The 18,708-nt window shown below is 37.7% G+C and overlaps 1 protein-coding gene across 1 annotated transcript in view; it reads left to right on the top strand.

Moving 5' to 3' along the window:
* LOC139713762 (metal cation symporter ZIP14-like) overlaps positions 1 to 18,708 on the top strand; it is a 67,585-nt gene that overhangs the window by 15,693 nt on the left and 33,184 nt on the right. The window contains exons 3-6 of the mRNA XM_071625464.1: positions 4,451 to 4,736; positions 8,167 to 8,342; positions 9,376 to 9,579; positions 11,892 to 11,966. Coding sequence (XP_071481565.1) covers positions 4,451 to 4,736; positions 8,167 to 8,342; positions 9,376 to 9,579; positions 11,892 to 11,966 — 741 coding nt within the window. The remainder of the gene's footprint in view (positions 1 to 4,450; positions 4,737 to 8,166; positions 8,343 to 9,375; positions 9,580 to 11,891; positions 11,967 to 18,708) is intronic.

Below are 18,708 nucleotides of genomic sequence, written 5' to 3'. Positions count from 1 at the left end.
GCGTTGCACATCTTCCAGCCAACCTAATTTGGCTATTGAGTCGTGCAATTTCTCGTATCAAGTCACGCATTGTTGTGCAGCACTTGGCACGACTGGTCATACCACGTACATGCAAAGTGAATCGATCGCATCTGGTTACCCGTAGATTTCAAGCACGTTCAAAGTTCAGGTGCCACCACCGACAACCATCTCGGTTAATAGTGCAACCTCCCGCAATGAATGCAAATGCTTTTAACGACCCCAAGCAATCAGTTGTGTAGCACCCGAAAACAATTGTTGCCGGGTGTCGTAAACTGGTTGCAGACCATTGTTATGAAGCAGTCTTTAGAACTCCAAAAGTACTGGTAGTCACAAATGGTGCTCAAGTTTATCATGAATGGCACACATGAAATGCTTGAGTTCAGAGGGCTAATGGTAACAACAGAAAAAAAAAAGAACATCAGCAAGTGTGATAACTCTTATGTATATATGCTAAACGTTTTCAGTTCTTTTTGCAAACTACACAGTATACACTGTCGGATGCTAGAAAAAAAATACAAAAAAATGCACAGATGTTTACACATGCACAAAGAGCCAAAGAGCAAATGTACAGGGGCCATGCTGCATTTGTGTGGAATATCAAATTATCTCTACCTTGAGATCACTCATCCTTATAGAATGTAGTGCTAATCTGTCTGTAGTGGTTAATGGTTGATTAACAAAACAAAACAAACTAGTGGATGCAAGACGGTTTTGTCGGTAAAATGGGACAAAAAAGAAACAATAAATAAACAGATTTTGCTCTGCCAAAGCAATTTGAAATGTCTCTGAAAAAAGGCTGCGGAGAAAATGCAGGGATAGAAGTCCCTGTTGGAGGTAATAGGAATAGTTAAGCCCATAGTGTAATCAATGGATTCTGCAATCTACATTGTACTTATCTCAATGGTAGTATGAATTAACTTGGGTTACGTAAGACTTTCAAGAAAGAAACAAACAAAAAACCTTCAAAGAGTTTCATGTGGGTGGTTGTACTAGAAAGGAGGTATTTTAGAGCTTGGAGATAGCGCAAACATGATTAACTTGTGCCCAAAGGACTGTTAGATAACCATGAAACAGTGCTTTTAAAGCTTATATTCTCCAGTCGCAATACAGTTTATAAGCTGTTGGTACCAGAGGCTACTTCAGGCGTGTTCACTCTGCTGTGTTCTTTCAAATTCAAATTGATGTCATTACTACATTTGTACTTATAAAATGAGAAGAAAAAAAAACACAGGAAACTATACATGAATTGAAAGAGAAAGTATCTGTTGTCGCCTTCCTAGTGAGATGGGGGCCTTATAACGGGAGTGCACTGTACAGCAAAGTACAACTTGTATGAACCCACACAGGATTGCTCTATCTCACATAGATGTAGAGTTGTTTTATTGGCTGTAAACTTCAAAAGTGAATGCTAAGCTAAACAGTAGTGACAGGAAGTGGGACAAGGGACTCTGGGATGTGTTAAATGTAGGTCCGAGTTCATGGGCTATGAAGAGCTCTGTAGATGGAATGTCATTGTCGGAGCCATGATTGCTAGGGATTAAACTGCAGATCAGTGATTGCGGCGTTTGCGCAAACTACGGGATATCCTGTAGATATGCTGATATGGGTTAATGAGATACGTGTATTCATGATGACCAGGAACTTTTGGGGAAAAAACAAAACTAAACAAAACTAAACAAATGCCAAGGTCAGAGAATAAACTGCCACTATCAGTTGGAACACATAGATTTGTATTTGTTTAAAATTATTATTACTTGTGTGCTGACACTCTTGGTTAATTTCTAAGGTTTCTGCTATTTTGTATGTTCCAGGACTGGCTATAATGGGAAGCTGACGAGAATGAGTTCAGCTGACGAGAATGAGTTCAAATTGTTTGACTCTGTGAAACCAATCTGAGACATGGCACCAATATGATGTACAGGTCTGAGTGCACACAAGTATGAATTGTGTGCATCAGGCAACTATGGAATAGTTTTTTTTTTTTAACCCATGGGGTTTCATGGATTGAGTTTAGACTGGATTCCATAGTTTAGACAGTGACGGATCCAGGCTCATCAAAAACTCATTCTTTATTGTTTCTTGCATGCCCTGTGTAGTCATATCCAGCAGGTACAGTACATTACAGAGCAGGATGTTGAAAGTGATTTTGTAAAAGTGATTAACTTTAGTTCCTTGCATCTTGAAATGCAGATTACGTAAAAGGAAGAATGTGTGGCATGTCTCAGAAAAAAAAAAGGACAATCAAAGTGTGCAAGATTTCACACTATTGATTTCTCACCTGACATATTTGAATGACTAAACCTAGAAAAAGAAAAATTAAAACTACAAGGTAATTAGTTGAAGACTAGCTAGGCCCTGTTGCATAAAACCCTTACCGCTGGACTTACCGCTCCTTTCTAGCGGTAAGTCTTCAAATTAGCGGTAAATTTTATAATCCTTGATGCTGATTGGCTGTGATGCCTAATTTTGACGGTAATTACCGTTGAAATTCAACGGTAAGTTTTATGCAACGGGCCCCAGGTGTGGCATTATTTATATCCAATTAGTCTCCAAAATAGATATGCTGAATTTTGGTTAAAAAAAAAAAAGATCGTATTTCTCTTATGTTGGACACATAATTTTTCATATGTGGACCAGAAATGTTAAAATAGACATCATAAGAATGTACAAAGTGCCCTCAACATGAGTACATTTAGATGTTGTACTTATGAAAAAGTCTGTTTTTCATTTTTCATTTACATCTAATATTGAGTGCCTGAAATTTAGCTAAATGCTGACCAGAAATGTTAAAATAGACATCATAAGAATGTACAAAATGCCCCCAACATGAATACATTTTGATGTTATTTTTTTCATTTACATCTAATATTGAATGCCTGAAATGTAGCTAAATGCTGAACTTTGTTCCATCGCAGACTTCCCTTACACATGTATTTGTTTTATGTTTCATCCCTGCTTACTGAATATTTTACTGTGAAAGTAATTGTTTGAAAAAAAAAGAAAGGCCTGTGTGGAAAATATTGGAGATGTGTGCAAAGATTTTGAGTGACATCAGGCAGAGTATATAATGAGAAAGGGCAGACAGGGCAACATATAGACGGGTATTGAATACCGTGCCAAATATATAGCGAGTCTAGTGTTTTTGTGAACCGAGACTTCCTGACAATTTCACGAGTGGTTTAAATTTGTAGTTGTGGAATTTTCAATTTTGACAGTCAGGTGAAACTGTTATCTCACAATGTCAGGATCTACTCAAGGCCTTCTGGGAGGATAGTGCAGTACAGTATAGCAGATCCATGCTAGTTGCTATACACATGTAGCAACATTTCTAGTTTTTTGTTTTTTTTTTTCGTCTGACTGTTTCCTACGTTTTCTCTGACAGAAAACCTGCCATCATTGACATTGTTAATGTGTGGTATGTTACTTTGTTTCGTCTTTGATTGCCTTTTAGCAATGAATAACATTCTCTATGTTTTCATTGTTTCTACAATGTAATGCATGAACCCGTAGCCCTTGTATCAAATAATATCTCATTTTTGTAAGCATACTTTGCAGGAGGAATCAGATAAGTTTTAGATTCGATTTGATGTTGTTCACACTTTTCTTTTTCTCTTTGTGTCTCTGTCTTTCTTACTTTTCCCTTTGTCTGTCCTTCTCTCTATTCTCCTTTTCCTATTCTTCTTCTTGTTTTTTGTTGTTATTCTGTTCTGTATGTATTTTTCTCGCTTTGTCTCTATTTGTATCACACTATATCTTTCTCCATCTCTATTTATGTTGTTCTATATATTTCTCTTGTTATCTCTGTTTATATCATTTTATATCTTTCTCCCTCTGTCTATTTGTGTCTTTCTATATCAATCTCCCTCTGTCTGTCTGTATTTGTATGTTTCTATATCTTTCCCTGGCTGTCTCTGTCCCTGCATGCATCTTTCTATATCATTCTCCCTCTGTCTATTTGTATCTTTTTATATCTTTCCCTTGCTGTCTCTGTCTCTATATGCATCTTTCTATATCATTCTCTCTCTATCTGTCTATTTGTATCATTCTACATCTTTCCCTTGCTCTCTATGTCTCTATTTGTATGTTTCTATATCTTTCTGTGGTTGTCTCTGTCCCTGCATGTATCTTTCTATATCATTGTCTCTCTGTCTGTCAATTTGTATCTTTTTATATCTTTCCCTGGCTCTCTCTGTCCCTATATGTTTCTTTCTATATCATTCTCCCTCTGGTCCATTTGTATCTTTCTATATCATTCCCTGGCTGTCTCTGTCCGTGGCTCTTGCCATCTCTGCATCTCTCTGTTTTCTGTGCATCTCTCTCTTGTATTTCTCTTTGCCTATTGCACTTCTATGTCTGTCCATCTCTCTGCTCTCTCTCTCTCTCTCTCTCTCTCTCTCATGGCTGGCCTCATGTCTGTCCCTGACTGCAGTGTCTGTCTCCCGATGAGATCCTGGATACTGTCAGCCTCATCCCGTCCCAGGGGATCGGCCCCGTCCAGTTCCTCCAGCTCTGCCCCATCCTCCTCCAGCAGCTGGACAGCCAGGTCTGCGTGGTCTACGATGTCCACCTCCATGATGACCACCACGACCACGACCACGACCACCACGACCATGACCATGACCACGATCATGATCACGATCACCACGACCATGATCACAATGCCACAGAGGGTACGCCTACTGATGCTGCTGCTCGCCGGGAGTCACTTGCACAAGGTCAGTTTTCCAAACACACCAAGACGTAGGGGTCAAGATCAAATTGTCATTATCATTTTTTTTTTTTCGTCTTCACAAATGACAATCATATTTTGTGTGTGCACTGTTATTCATGTTCAGTTCAATTCCATTCACTTAAGTTCAAATCCATTCCATTCAATGCAGTTCAATTCAATGCATTTCATTCAATTACATTCCAGTCGAGTCGAATCCAATCTAGTCCAATCCAACCCAATCCAATCCAATCATCTCTTCCCTTAGCGTTTACAATTCATTAATATCTCTTCCTTCTTTCTGCCCCAATTTGTGCTCAGTCATTTCTACAGCTGAATATGATGTATAAAGTTCACAATTCCTGCTGCTGTCGAATGGAAAGTATTTTTAAAGGGGGTAGAGGATGCTACAGAAACATTGTTTTGTAAAAGTAATGGAAGTAGATTTGGAGGATAATCCACGTAGCTACCAATGAAAATGTCATAGTTGGCACTAAGTATGTGTGTGAGGATTTGTGTAGAGGTGTTTCCACTCAATGTATGAAATGCCATCTAACCCCATGAACTTTCCGTCATTATATTTTCAAGACATCCATTTTTGAAGGTTACTCTTAGTTACATCTCAGTGCTTGGAGTACAAAGCAGTGGTAGAAGTAGTCTTGTGTCAAGGAGGCGCTTTCAGCAAGGTTTTGTGGCTTTTTTGTTTTAAATGTCAAAGGCAACTTGACAGTCACATCAAGACCATGCAGTTTGCGTCAGAATAGTTTTAAGTTTTACCACGCGAGAAGAGAAAGATATTGATAGAATAAGTTCCGCCTTTTTTTAATTAGTTTTTTTTTATTATCTTTTTTATAGGACTCCTCCTTCCGTTGTTCACACCATTAAGCTGATTGCATACATTTTTAATATGGTGCCTGTGCCATCCCCCTCACAGCCTGTCTCTGCAAGGACAATAATTCCACACGACGACATGTTTAATTAGTAAATGATGCATTGTGGACCTAATGGAAAATAGACAATAAAACAAGAAAGATGGCTTTCGTTTTGACGTGGGCGAGTGAAGTGTTCTACGTCATTATTGTCAGGATGACGCCATCGTATGACCAAAGGCTACCTTTGTAGTGTATTGTTGGCCAGCACTTGGAAAAAAAAAAAAAAAAAAATGGCATCTCACTTCTGAATTGATCGACACTTCCGGCCCACACAGCGGAGGCTAATCAAGTACAAGATACATATCAGTCTCGTCTCAAATTAATAACAGGCTTGTGCTCCTGATTCACCGAAAATGACTGTGTAGCTTTTTCCAGAAATAGTTCTACTCATTGAGATGTTCTTTTTATGTTCATATAATCTTTTTTTTTTCCATTGGGCATTAATTGATATCGAGAAAGAATTATAGAGAAGCAAGAAAAAGAAACGGAATAGAAATGATGAAAGATGGAAAAGGTTGATGGAAGAGAAGGGAATGGAAATGAGAGAATGAGAGGAATGAGAAAGGTAGGAAAGGTAATTGAGAAATGGATGAGAAAGGGGTGGAGAACGGAAGGAAAGAAGATTCGTGAGATGTTCACTCTTTGTGTGCTACAGTGTAAACTTCCTGCTTGCCACATTATTCTGAGACTACAATGCATTTAAAGGGAAGGTAAACCCAAAGAGCAATGTGGATTGAGTGAAAGCAGCAACATTAGTAGAACACATCAGTGAAAGTTTGAGGAAAATCAGACAATCAATGCAAAAGTTATGAATTTTTAAAGTTTTGGTGTTGGAACCGCTGGATGAGGAGACTACTAGAGGATATGACGTATGAGTGGACAACAATACAAAGAAAATATAAAGGAAATTCAACAAAAATTCACTTTTCTAGAATTATGAAAGAGCAGTGGACCAACCGCTTTCAGAAAGCAGGGGGAATAATTGCTACCCTTAACATATGTCAATATCAAGTTGATGGAATCTGTAATTTTAATGAAAAATGGATATTTGTAGTATTTTCTTTATATTTTCTTGGTATTGTTGTCCACTCATACGTCATAACCTCTAGTAGTCTCCTCATCCAGCGGTTCCAACACCAAAATTTTAAAAATTCATAACTTTTGCATCGATTGTCCAATTTTCTTCAAACTTTCACTGATGTGTTCTACTAATGTTGCTGCTTTCACTCAATCCACATTGTTCTTGGGGTTTATCTTCCCTTTAAAGGGCTTTTTAAATGGCACTGTATCTCAAAGCCATGTAAGGTTTCATGGAAGAACTTGTTCCAGAAATGCAGAACAGCAAAATTTGCATCACAGACAGAATTGCAAGCTTTGCGGTGATGTACATTCCGTGACAAAAGCTGTGGCTGATTTTCTAGCAAATGACCACCAGTATTAGAAATCAACCGGTTTGTGCATGATCTTGCGCTTGAACAAAGTATGCGAAGTTGACAAGGGGTCAACTGAACTGGGCATGCGAATGTTGCACTCAGAGAGTTGAAGTAAACTCCACACTATAACCCCCCAATGGACCACTACCACATTGATATACACCCACAAGCTTGCCGTGTGACAGGCCTGTTCATACTATCAGCGCTACTTTTTCGGTTGCTATTGATATTACTCATACCAATCAAACAGAAGAAAAAAAGAAGAAACAAAAACAAATTCTAGTGCAAGTTTTTTCCTTTCACACAACCATGATATGCGTATCTCAATCTGTCCCATTTCCTGATCCACAAATGGCAAATTCTTCTATTCCTGCGGGTCATTGTCATAAAAGAATCTCTCCAAGGTGCTGTTCACATGCTTTCATAAAATCAGGCACTCCTGAAAGAGCTGTACTTGTTTGTTCACAATTTCATTGCCATAGTTTAGGAGTTTTTGTCATTGGGGATTTTAATATAGATTACATGCCTGTTTTTGCATTCTCGTACAAACTCATTTTTTCTGTGAAGTGAAAGTGGTTAGATTATTCTAGGTGCACTCATGCTATTGATTGCCATAATAAAATGCCTTTCCATATGTCACAGCCGTGTACAACATAACACATTCCTACAATTCTTTGAATTCATGATTTTTTTTTTTAAAAGATTGATATCAAAATAACAAAAGTCCCAGACCCTGCAGTGCATGTTTTGGCCACCTGTCAGATTTAATCCCCAAGTAGCAGTTACCTAATAGGATTCCAGCTGTGTAGATGGGATCACTAAGCTCTCGAATTGCAAGCTTACATGTAAGAAAGGTGCATGATGAAAAACTTGATTTGGTGCCAACAGACTAGAGTGTGAGGTTTGCGTAGCTTTCAAAAATTTAGAATGAAATAAATCCTGTTTTGAAGAAATTAATTTTTCTTTTTCTTTCAGCAAACAGCAAATGTGCTGATGATAGGAGAGCATTTGTGTATTTGATATTTCATTCTCTGCATTTGCTAATGTCTTGTCGGCTGATGTGACATTACAGTGTGGGGCTACTCCATCGGGGCTGTGACACTGATCAGCGTGGCATCCATTACTTGCATCATGATGGTGCCGTGCATCGAACGCTTCCCCATCGCGTACGGTCGTCTGCTCTCCTACCTCGTCGCCATGGCAGTGGGGACGCTCAGCGGTGACTCGGTTCTCCATCTCTTACCTCATGTGAGTCTTGAGAAAGATGCCCTCCTCCTCCTCCTTCTCCTCCTCGTGCTCCTGCTCCTGCTCCTGTGTCTGCTTCTCGTCTTCTTCCTCTTCCCCTCATCCTCCTTTTCCTCTTCTTCCTTTTCCACCTCTTCCTCCTTCCTCTTCCTCTGCTTCTCTCTTTTCTTTTTCTTCCTCCTCCCTCTCCTCCTCTTCCTTTTCCTCCTGTTCCTGTTCCTCTTCCTCCTCCATCTCTTCCTCCCCTTCTTCTTCCCCTCGTCCTTCTCCTCTTCCTCCATCCTATTCTTCCTCCTTCCTTTCCTCCTCCTCCTCTTCCTCCTCCATCTCTTTCTCCCCTTCTCTTCTATCTCTTCCTCCCCTCCTCCTTCTCCTTCTCCTTCCCTTCTTCTCTTCCTCCTTCTCCTCTTCCTCCTCCTTCTGCTTTCTCCTCCTCCTCCTCTTCCTCTTCCTTCTCTTCCTCCTCCTCTTCCTCCTTCCCCTATCCTACTAAATGGAAGGATGGATAATTCAGACACAGCAGACATAGCCTAAGATTCTCCTTAATATTACCTTCTCTTTTACTTTTGATACAAAGACAAGTCTTTTTGTCTGCAGCGTTTACTTTACACCTTTAAGCAAACTTTGAGCCAATTTTTTTCCATAATTCAGGCCACAGGGTTCTTAATTGTCTACTACTGATATGAATACAGTGTTATTGCTTCAAAAGTGTAGTAAGTACATGTATCTGTGATGGAAAAATTCAGCAAAACTTTCTCATATTATTGTAATCTTTTCACACACAATTATATTATATACCCCTCCCTTCCTATTTCATTGACAAAGACTTTCTTAAGGAGCAAAACAGAAAGAAGTATATTCCTGTTTTTCCCTTAAAATTTTTGCACAACATAAAACACCAGACCCTGTGACATGATAGTATAAACGACTTCCTCAGAGATGGCACATATTTTATATTCTACAGTCTTGTATGATAGCCTACAAATATGTGTGTTTTTTTCTTTTCTTGTAATCTTTTTTCTTTCTTTCAATGCAGGCATTTGGACTTCACGGTCACAGCGAAAGTGTCGGAAATTCTACCGCTGGCCACGGGCACTCTCACGCCGCTGCGGCGGGGGAGGCAGGCCTGGACAAGAACTTGGTCGTGTGGCGTGGCTGCACGGTGCTGGTCGGCATCTTCAGCTTTTTCATCTTCGAGCAGGTGATGAGGATGTGCCAGAAGCAGCCGAGAACAAAACTGGTAAGATGAGATTAAGATTGGTGAGATTATGCCCAGCTGCTAAGCTCTTCAGTGCGAGGTACCTCTGTTCTCTGTCCTCTTTTTATACGACACAGTTTTGTTCTCAGCTTGACGTCTTTTCCTTCCTCAACTTCTGTTCTTTCTTCTTTTTCTTCTTCCTTTTTTTTCTTTTTCTTTTTTTTTTCTCTTTCTTCTCCCTGAGGTCTTCTCTTGTCCTTATTCATATTTTTCACTTCTTCTTTGTTTCTTGCCCTTCCTCTTTGTTTGGCAATCTTTTTTTTTTCTCTTTATTTTACTCTGCTTGTACAACTTGTATTCTTCCTCCTCTTGTTCATCTTTTGCATGTTTTCCAGTGACTGGAAAGTCTGGCAAGTTCTTATTTGCACAACTTATCCTCTTTGACTTTTTTTTTTCCTTTCAGCACAAAGATTTTCAAGCTTCGTATTTTTTTCCCTCTTATTTTCTCTGTCTATCTCAAGCTGTGTGACCTTCTGTCTCTTTGTCGTCATCTCCAAGTCGGCGTTCTTCGTCTGAAAATGTAAATGCAAACGTAATTCCAGGAGACCTGCAATTAGACTTGGGGCTTTGCCACTTTTCTGAGTCCACGCTGAATCCTATCGATTATAAAATGTTTTCATGTTATGGTGAGAGACAGTCAGAAAGTTTTCAGGCTTGGCGATCCATTCAATCATGGTTGTGCTCATTGTAAATTACAAAGCATGTTTGCTTAAATTCTTATAAATTGTTGTTTCTTCTTGAAAAAATTGAGCGGGAAATGTGTTCCTTGTCAGAAGAATGCTTTCAGAGTAGCAAATGGTGGGTCTGTCTACACAAGGGACGTGTTTTTGTTTTGTGCGTTTGTAAGTATGTATGTGTCTGTGTTTGTGTGTCTGTATTTTGGTGTGTCTGTATGTTGGTCTGCAGAGGAAGGCTGCAGCTTTGTACAGTGGTGATGGATTGATGCGATGTATTGAGTATGTGCCTTGAAGTTCGCAGTGGGAAGCTACGAAATTTTACACATACATACTTACATTTCGGCTGACTTTGAATAGTTGTAATCATTTAAGCCTTTTTCTTTTTATCTGCATTCTTCTCTTCTAATCAAATCGAGCATGATTAGAGAAAGTGTCTGTCAAGGGTTCTACATAAAGACGAGAGATGAGCGTTTGTATGATATTACCCCCCCCCCCCCCCCCCAATGCATTTCAACATCATTCCACTGAAAGTTAACCTTATGGACTCTGACTGGTATTGTAAAATGTAGGTACTTATGGAGGTCAAAGTATAAGAGGCATATTTCAGTCACTTGTCTAAACTGACCAAATATTTGCAGCCCCTGTTGTGATGGATTTGAAGATGCGTAGCTTATATGTCTTCATGTCTGTTAAAGAGCTTTGATCTGAGTGTGTCGTTAGTCTCCAATTTGCAGTTTATGAGCGAGGGTATTTGCATGTGACTGCTAATTGTCGGTGAGGGGCAGTGTTTACATCCAGACTTTGTTTATAACATGCACAGTTGTGAAGTGTTGCACAGTTTCAAGATTGCTGTGATGGTGTGTGTGTGTGTGTGTGTGTTTGCTGTTTCAGACTGCGAGATTTGTGCCTTGCGTTTCTGAGGAAGCAAGAATATTAAAAGACATGAATTTTAATTGGACTTGTTAGCAAGACAGCAAAGAGTTGCATATTTTGGTAGAATACATTGATTTCAGACTTAGCAATCATTCCACAGTGAGCATGTGCAGATTACAGTGCTGACACACTTGTGTAAATCTGATAATATGCATTGCATGCTTGTAGTGGTGTTGGCATAATCAGGGTTTTTGACTGAGGTTGCTAATTATACTGGTATGGGGTGCATGTGATAGTACCATTAATGTATTCAGGGATGATGGATTATGCGTATGTTTGAAAATATGCATGCATACAGATCAGACAAATTGATATAATATCTGCTTCTATTTCATTAATTGTGCAAATAATTCAGCTAATATTTTAAGAAATCATCTAATTTTTGTTTCATATCGATGAATTTGAATGTTAACTTAAAGTATGTGCGGGTGTATGCTGTTTCATGTGCATGAACCATGTCTTTGATTTGACATTTTGGTAAATGGAACTGTCATATGCAGCATCCTTTTCATTATTTTCTCTTTGTCAATCAGGGAGTACAAGGTGATTAGGTATTCACAGAATTCTGACTAAATTGACAGCTTATTAAACCGAGCATGCGCCATGAAATCATACGTCACTCTAACAGGACCAATCATATATTGCATTCTATTCTGAACCCCACCCCGATTTTTGCCTGTGAAGATCTCCTTGGTAATGGATCAGCCCAGTCAACCAGATGGCAGTTGCCATAGTGACCACATCGAGGCAAGTGATGTTGTGTGTCATGAATGACCACATTGGTAGAAGCATGAAATTTCACTCCATGTTTTGAGTCACTGTCAGCAAAAAATTTTGTTTTCCTCTTTCCGCTGACATTATGTCATAGTTCAGTTAAATTAAATTCTACTTTGTTTCTACCAAGAAAAGCTAATGCATAATACGAACTACACATTTGACAAATTATATTATATAACAATTTGTAAGATATACAATGTATGATACAAAATATACTTACAAATGAAAAGAATGAATGAATGAGAGGCATATTGCATAATTGCAAGGATGACAAAAGAAAATACAGCAATGGAAAAGAGTGATGTACTTAAGACCAAAGCTTTTGTGATCACTCAAAATAGAATATATGCCAAAAATGACAAAAATAACAGTGTTGGAAAAATGAGCAAAACAGTACACACAAATGGACACATTTTACATGGTGTTCATTTTCCCCCCTTTTTAAATAGGGGGATATTTCATGTTGTCTTTGAAGTGCATGATTCTACTTGAAGTTTTATAGCTGCATTATAGCATTTTATTTGTTTAACACAAAAGGCGCAGTCAGACTGGCAAAAGATCGAGAAGGTTAAGATTGCGATTAAGACCTCAAAGTTTTGCCAGTGTGACCGCAAACTTCCCGCGAAACCTCCCGCATAACTTCTCACGAAACTTTCCACTCCAACTAGGGATATTTTCCTCACCCCCGCAAAACTTCTCGATCTTTTGGCAGTGTGACCACTAGCAACTAAAACTTTGCCTTATTTTTCACGTGACCAATCCACCACCTGTTTGCGGGCGGTGTCTCTGAAGCGCAAGGCCATTGTCATGTACAGGGGTGCATTGTTACATCACAATCATTAGCCATCGGACAGCGCCCTCTTTCTTCTTTCTTGCCCACGCGCATGCACCAATGACCCAAACTTCTCGATCCAAAGATCGAGACGTTTGGCTGCCAGCATGACTGCACGACAAAAGATCGCAAAGACTTCGCGGTCTTATACTTCTTGATCTTTTGCCAGTCTGACTGTGCCTAAAGTGTCACTCTCTCTTTTTTGGCTCTGCATATTTTCCTCTTCTGCATGAATAATGTCTTTCCTCGTATATTTCAATCATTTCAACAAAAGAGAAAGAACTACGTAGCATTCCAATTGCATTCCACGTGTTTCCACTTGTTTCCAGCATTTGATTTATATTTTTCAACAAACACAAAAGAATTAGAGTAAAATGCATGCAAAGTTTCTTATCTACACCTTGTCTTGCACTACTAACCACCTCCCCACTGCTTTTGATATATTTTGATATTTCTGCAGTTCAGTTTGTTTGTGTGTTTTTTATGTGTTTTTTTGTTTGCTTGTTTGTTTGTTTGTTTCACCTTTATCATGAATATGATGTCCACTTAAGGTTCTGTGTGCCATAGAATAGTTTCTCAAATGCCTTCAAGAAAGTACTGTATACGTCATATATTTTGCAAGTCTAAATTTTCGCGAATCGGGAATTCCCGACGATTTCGCAAGTGGTTATATTCGCGATCGTGGAGTCTGTGCTGAACGGAGAAGTGTACACGCGTATGTCACATTCACATCGGGATCAGAGTCAATATTTTCGCGTGTCTTTAATTTCGCGAATAGCACCTGACTCGCAAAATTCGCAAAAATAAAAACCTCGCGAAATATTCGGCGTATACAGTATGGTGTCACTGTTGTTTTTATTGTGTGTATGTGTGTGACGTGTGCATGAAACAACGTTGTTGTACTGGTATATCGAGAATGTGATGGCCACCCAAGGTTCTGCGTGCCATGGAGTAGTTTCTCAAATGCCTTTACAAAAGTTTGCAAGATTATGCTGTTCTTGTTGTTTTCATTGTGTGTATGTGTGTGATATGTTCCTTTCTCTTTGCCATAATAACAATTTCCCTTTATGCGTCAATGGTTTCTCCTTGTCTTCCTTGTTTTTTTTGTTTGTTTGTTTGTTTGTTCTATAAGGAGACACTATTAAGACTGCTGCATGGAATAAAAGGAGTAGATATATGTTAGTGAGACTCCTGGGGCAATCAGGCTAAATCTTGTCAGTGGGGAATCTTATGGAAACCTTTTTTTTTTTTGTCTTCTCACCATAATGTTGGTATTTCACTCCGAATATAAACTACTCTATCACTTATATGAACAGATATACTGTACAATAGCTATTAAAAGCAAGGATATTGTCTCTTGACATGTTGTTCAGTGCAAGTCTGTATGAGATCATTGATTGGTCATGACTCTGCAAGAAAATGAAATCTTGACTCAATCCGTGGAAATGGAAATAGGAATAAATACAACTTGCCTATTGATCAGGAAAAATAGAGATCAGCTTGCAAGTTTGTTTTTGTTTTTGTTTTGTCTATATTGTGCAAAAGCAAACAAAAATTATTCGTATGTCTATGCATGGCAGAGTTCAAAATAAGGCTATAAAGTATGATTTGCTGGTTCTCAGACAAATACATTCCAGAAAAGCCTAGATGCAAAACAAACATTGTTTGTTATGTATTCTTGTAATGTAGAAATAAAGCTGTGTTCACCTTGCACAGTTTGAATACGCGCTATTAAACAAACTGACAAATAAATGCTTGCTCTTAACAATAAGTTGCCCAGGTAATTCTTTGCTATTGTGTGCATTCACGGGTACATCATGAAAACGGGTGCATCATGAAAATTACAGTAGGATGTTTTTGTTTTCTTTGCGCAATTTACATTATTCCATGTGAGGACAATATCTGAACTTTTTTGGTTGTTACTCTTTATGACCTGATCATTGTAGATTTGTTTGTTTTCTTTTCTTTTCCCCCATTTTTTTTTTTGCATTGTAAAGCACTTCTCTATTGAAAGTGAAAATTATAACCAAAGCCATCCAAGTCATATTAGTACAAATGAATAATGCAAAGTGGTACAATCAGAAAACTTCTAGTGAATTTCCGTGTGAACTTGGTGTGTCACAGTGTCCAAGTTGAGTAACTCACAGCCCAGTGGGGGAACAGAGGGGAGAGTCTGTTTACATTGAAAACAGATGATGAGTGTCACAGTGTAAATTGTCATTGGCGGATGATACGTCATGGTGTACTCAAAATTTGTTACTGAGTTGCATTGAAATAAGCTATAATCCCTCATTTCTGTGAATTTAATCATATATTCTCATGCCCCTCATCTCTATTTTTCTACCTAGATTCAAAGTGATTTTTTTTTGGGTGTTTTTCTTATCAGTGTTAAAATAAACTTCAGGTGGCAAGAAAAGCGAGTGAGAGGGGAAAAAAAAAAAGTCAGCAACTTCAAAATATCACAGATGTTTACATGTTTGATTTAAGTGCAAGTATACTTGTTGGGTCCACATGTTATACACGCAGTTTTCAATTCAATTCAATTCGTTTATTCATCTCAATCATCATAAAACAAATACATTGTGAGATCAACATAGCAAACAAAAAAAGAAGTATTGATGAGGAGAACGGGGACTACAAAAAGCGATTGCTTGAAAAGGCGTAAAGCCCCCAGATTACAATGATAAATAGAATGCATGTACATGTACATGACGAAGTGAACATAATTTTTAAATGAAGTAAAATAATAAACTGTTTGAAATTGTACATAAAACACAGAAAATACTATACATTGAAATGAAAAAAAAAAAATAAGTAAGGAGGTCTTAGCCCAGTGAAGTTCGACGCCTCCTCCCCCCCCCCCCCCCCCATAAATACAGTCACATACATGATGCATATATATTCCTCTTGGTAATAAAATTCATGAGTATATATTATAACTATTGTAAATTCTTTTGGAATTCAAATCAAATAAAATGATTGAACTTGGTTATTTTCTTTATATGTACGAATCAAAAGATTCTTCAATTTAAATTTGAAAGAAGTTATGGTTGAACAAGAAGCGATGTCATTTGAAAGGTTGTTCCAGATACGGGGACCGGTATGCTTAACAGATTTTAATATGGAGTGACTATTAGCTGCAGGATAATTGAATTTAAGACGTGAGCGAGTATTATATTGGTGAACATCTTTATTGTGGCGAAATAAATTAGAAATATTAACTGGTGCCAAATTATTATTAACATAGAACATTAAATTAGCGATTTTGAATCTATAAATATCATATATTGTTAAGGTTTTTAAACGAAAAAATAGAGGCTGAGAAGGGGCAAAATAAGCAGAATTAGAGCATATACGTAGAGCTTTCTTTTGCAATTTGTGTATGGGATCTAAATGAGTAACACCAGCATTTGCCCATGTAATGGTGCAATACTGTAAATATGGGAGGACAAGAGAATTATACAACATAAATAGCTGCTTTTCAGGGAGCGTAGTACGTAACTTGCTTAATATACCAATATTTTTGGAAACTTTGTTACAAATCAAAAAACGGTGTTCGTTAAATTTTAATTTTTCATCAAGTATAATACCTAGAAATTTAACTGATGTTGATATACATAATTGAACATTATTCATCTTGATTTTAACTTCATCTAAGACATGAGATATTGTGGGTTTACGAAAATACATAACGCTTGTCTTTTCGTAATTAACATCAAACATCAAACCACTCAGACACTTTATCAAGCTCAGTATTTGTTTTAGAGACAAGGTACTTAAAATCACTGTGAGAGGAAATAATATTGGTATCATCAGCAAATAACACAAAATTAAAGAAGGAGGATACATAACATAAATCATTGATATATAAAAGAAACAGGAGAGGGCCCAGTATGGATCCCTGGGGGACTCCACACTGGACCCTTGAATATGATGAACTACAGTTATTGTAGAAAATAAATTGGTATCTTTCATCTAAATAGCTGTGGAACCAGTCCCACACTGTGCCCCTAATTCCAAAGTAAGATAATTTGTACAAAAGAATATCATGATTTATCAGATCAAAAGCTTTGGTTAGATCAAGAAAAATTCCGAAAGAGTGATTATTGTTATTGATATTATTCAGCAGTCTATCATGAAGGTCTATTAAAGCATGCTCGCATGAATGACGTGCCCTGAAACCATATTGGGAATTATTTAGTAGTTGGTGTTTGTCCAAATGAAATATTAATCTTTTATAAACAATTTTTTCTAAAATTTTCGAAATACAAGGCAACAAAGCTATGGGTCTGTAATTAGAAAATAAGTGTTTGTCTCCCTTTTTAAAAACAGGTATTATTTTAGCAATTTTTAAATTTTTTGGAACCCTTCCACAACATAAAGATAAATTAAATATGTGTACTAAGGGGGAAACAACTGAATAAATTACCTTTTTTAGAAGGGAAGTACTTAGTTCATCGAATCCTGTGCTGTTACTGTTCTTAAAACTTTTTACTTAAACAAACAGGAGAAATGTGATGAAGTATATTTACAATGACACAATCAGAGCCTCCCAATATCAAGCCAAGTTCAGGGTGAAGAGAAAAACTAGGATTATTAGTTCACAGAGGTCTGCACACTGATTATTTCATGTAGTTTAATGCATTTCCATGATTTGATATAATCGTGTATGTTCTCAAATTCCTAGTGGTTTTGTTTTTTCTTTTGTGTAGTTAAAATGCTTGCAATAGGAAACAAGGAGCTAGTGTGCCTCTTCCACACAAGTATATTTATGAAAGAAAGTAGTGGTGGGATGTTACTAGATTGATTTTATTTTCAGCAACTGATTGACTGTGAGTGGGACTATGGTGTGCACTGCTAAAACTTTGTCAGATAATATCAAATAATACAACAGTTACTTGAGGCTGACGCTTCCACGTCAGAATGTGTAACTGGAAGGTATCCAAAGGAAAAAAAAAAATGGAGCTAGTGTGTATCTTTAATATCTTAGAAATTAAATCAACGTGGGACATTACTAGGTTGATTTTATTTTCAGCAGCTGATTGAGTGTGAATTGAACTATATTGTGCACTGCTAAAACTTTATCAGATAATATCCAATAGTGCAGAGGCTATTTGAACTCATGGAGACCCCAATTGCCCCTTTACTCTGGGAAGTACAATTTGTTACCGTGCTCAGGATGACATTAATAAGATGCTATTGAACAAACAAAACAGTAAGGATTTCATTCAAAACCAGAATTGAAGCAAGATAGTTATAAACATGTTTAGGACTTTTAAAAGTGTCAGATGTCCACACAAAACAGTAACACTAGTATATAGCAGTAGCTAGTAGTGATTTGTACCATTCGGTGAAGATATGTGAAATTTCAAACTTCATTAGTCTTATTCTAATACAATTGACATCAGACAATTGACTGATGTCTCATTGCACAATCACCAGCCACTTTCCAAGGAAGATATATCTTTGTGATAGTACGGTACTTACTTTTCGTGATCCCTATCTATACGTATAAAAGATAGGTAACATTTACTGGCAAAGACACAGGGATGTGCGAATAGAAACTGCGCAAAAAGTGATGAAAATTACTCAACTGGTATGCCCAGGCACTTATCTGATATATATCTATTAATAAAGAGTTATGCATGAAGATTATTCCATATGTCAGTTTTAATTTGTCAGAATTAAGTGGATAACTGACATAACCAGCTTTCCAGGAGGGTACAGTTTTAAATGATTTCACATGATACAGCTCTGATTTACACTTTTGCACATATTTCTGGATGGGATTGAATTTTGTTATACCCCCGCCACAATTAGTGTGAAGGGGTATATAGGAATCACCGTGATGTTGGTCGGGCGGTCGGTCGGTCGGTCGGTCGGTCGGTCTGT

The sequence above is a fragment of the Diadema antillarum genome, unplaced genomic scaffold, assembly GCF_040938485.1.
Source record: "Diadema antillarum isolate AM-2024a unplaced genomic scaffold, OU_Dant_1.0 seq00002054_RagTag, whole genome shotgun sequence".
In the NCBI taxonomy this organism is placed as follows: domain Eukaryota; kingdom Metazoa; phylum Echinodermata; class Echinoidea; order Diadematoida; family Diadematidae; genus Diadema; species Diadema antillarum.
This window is presented reverse-complemented; position numbering and strand designations above follow the sequence as displayed.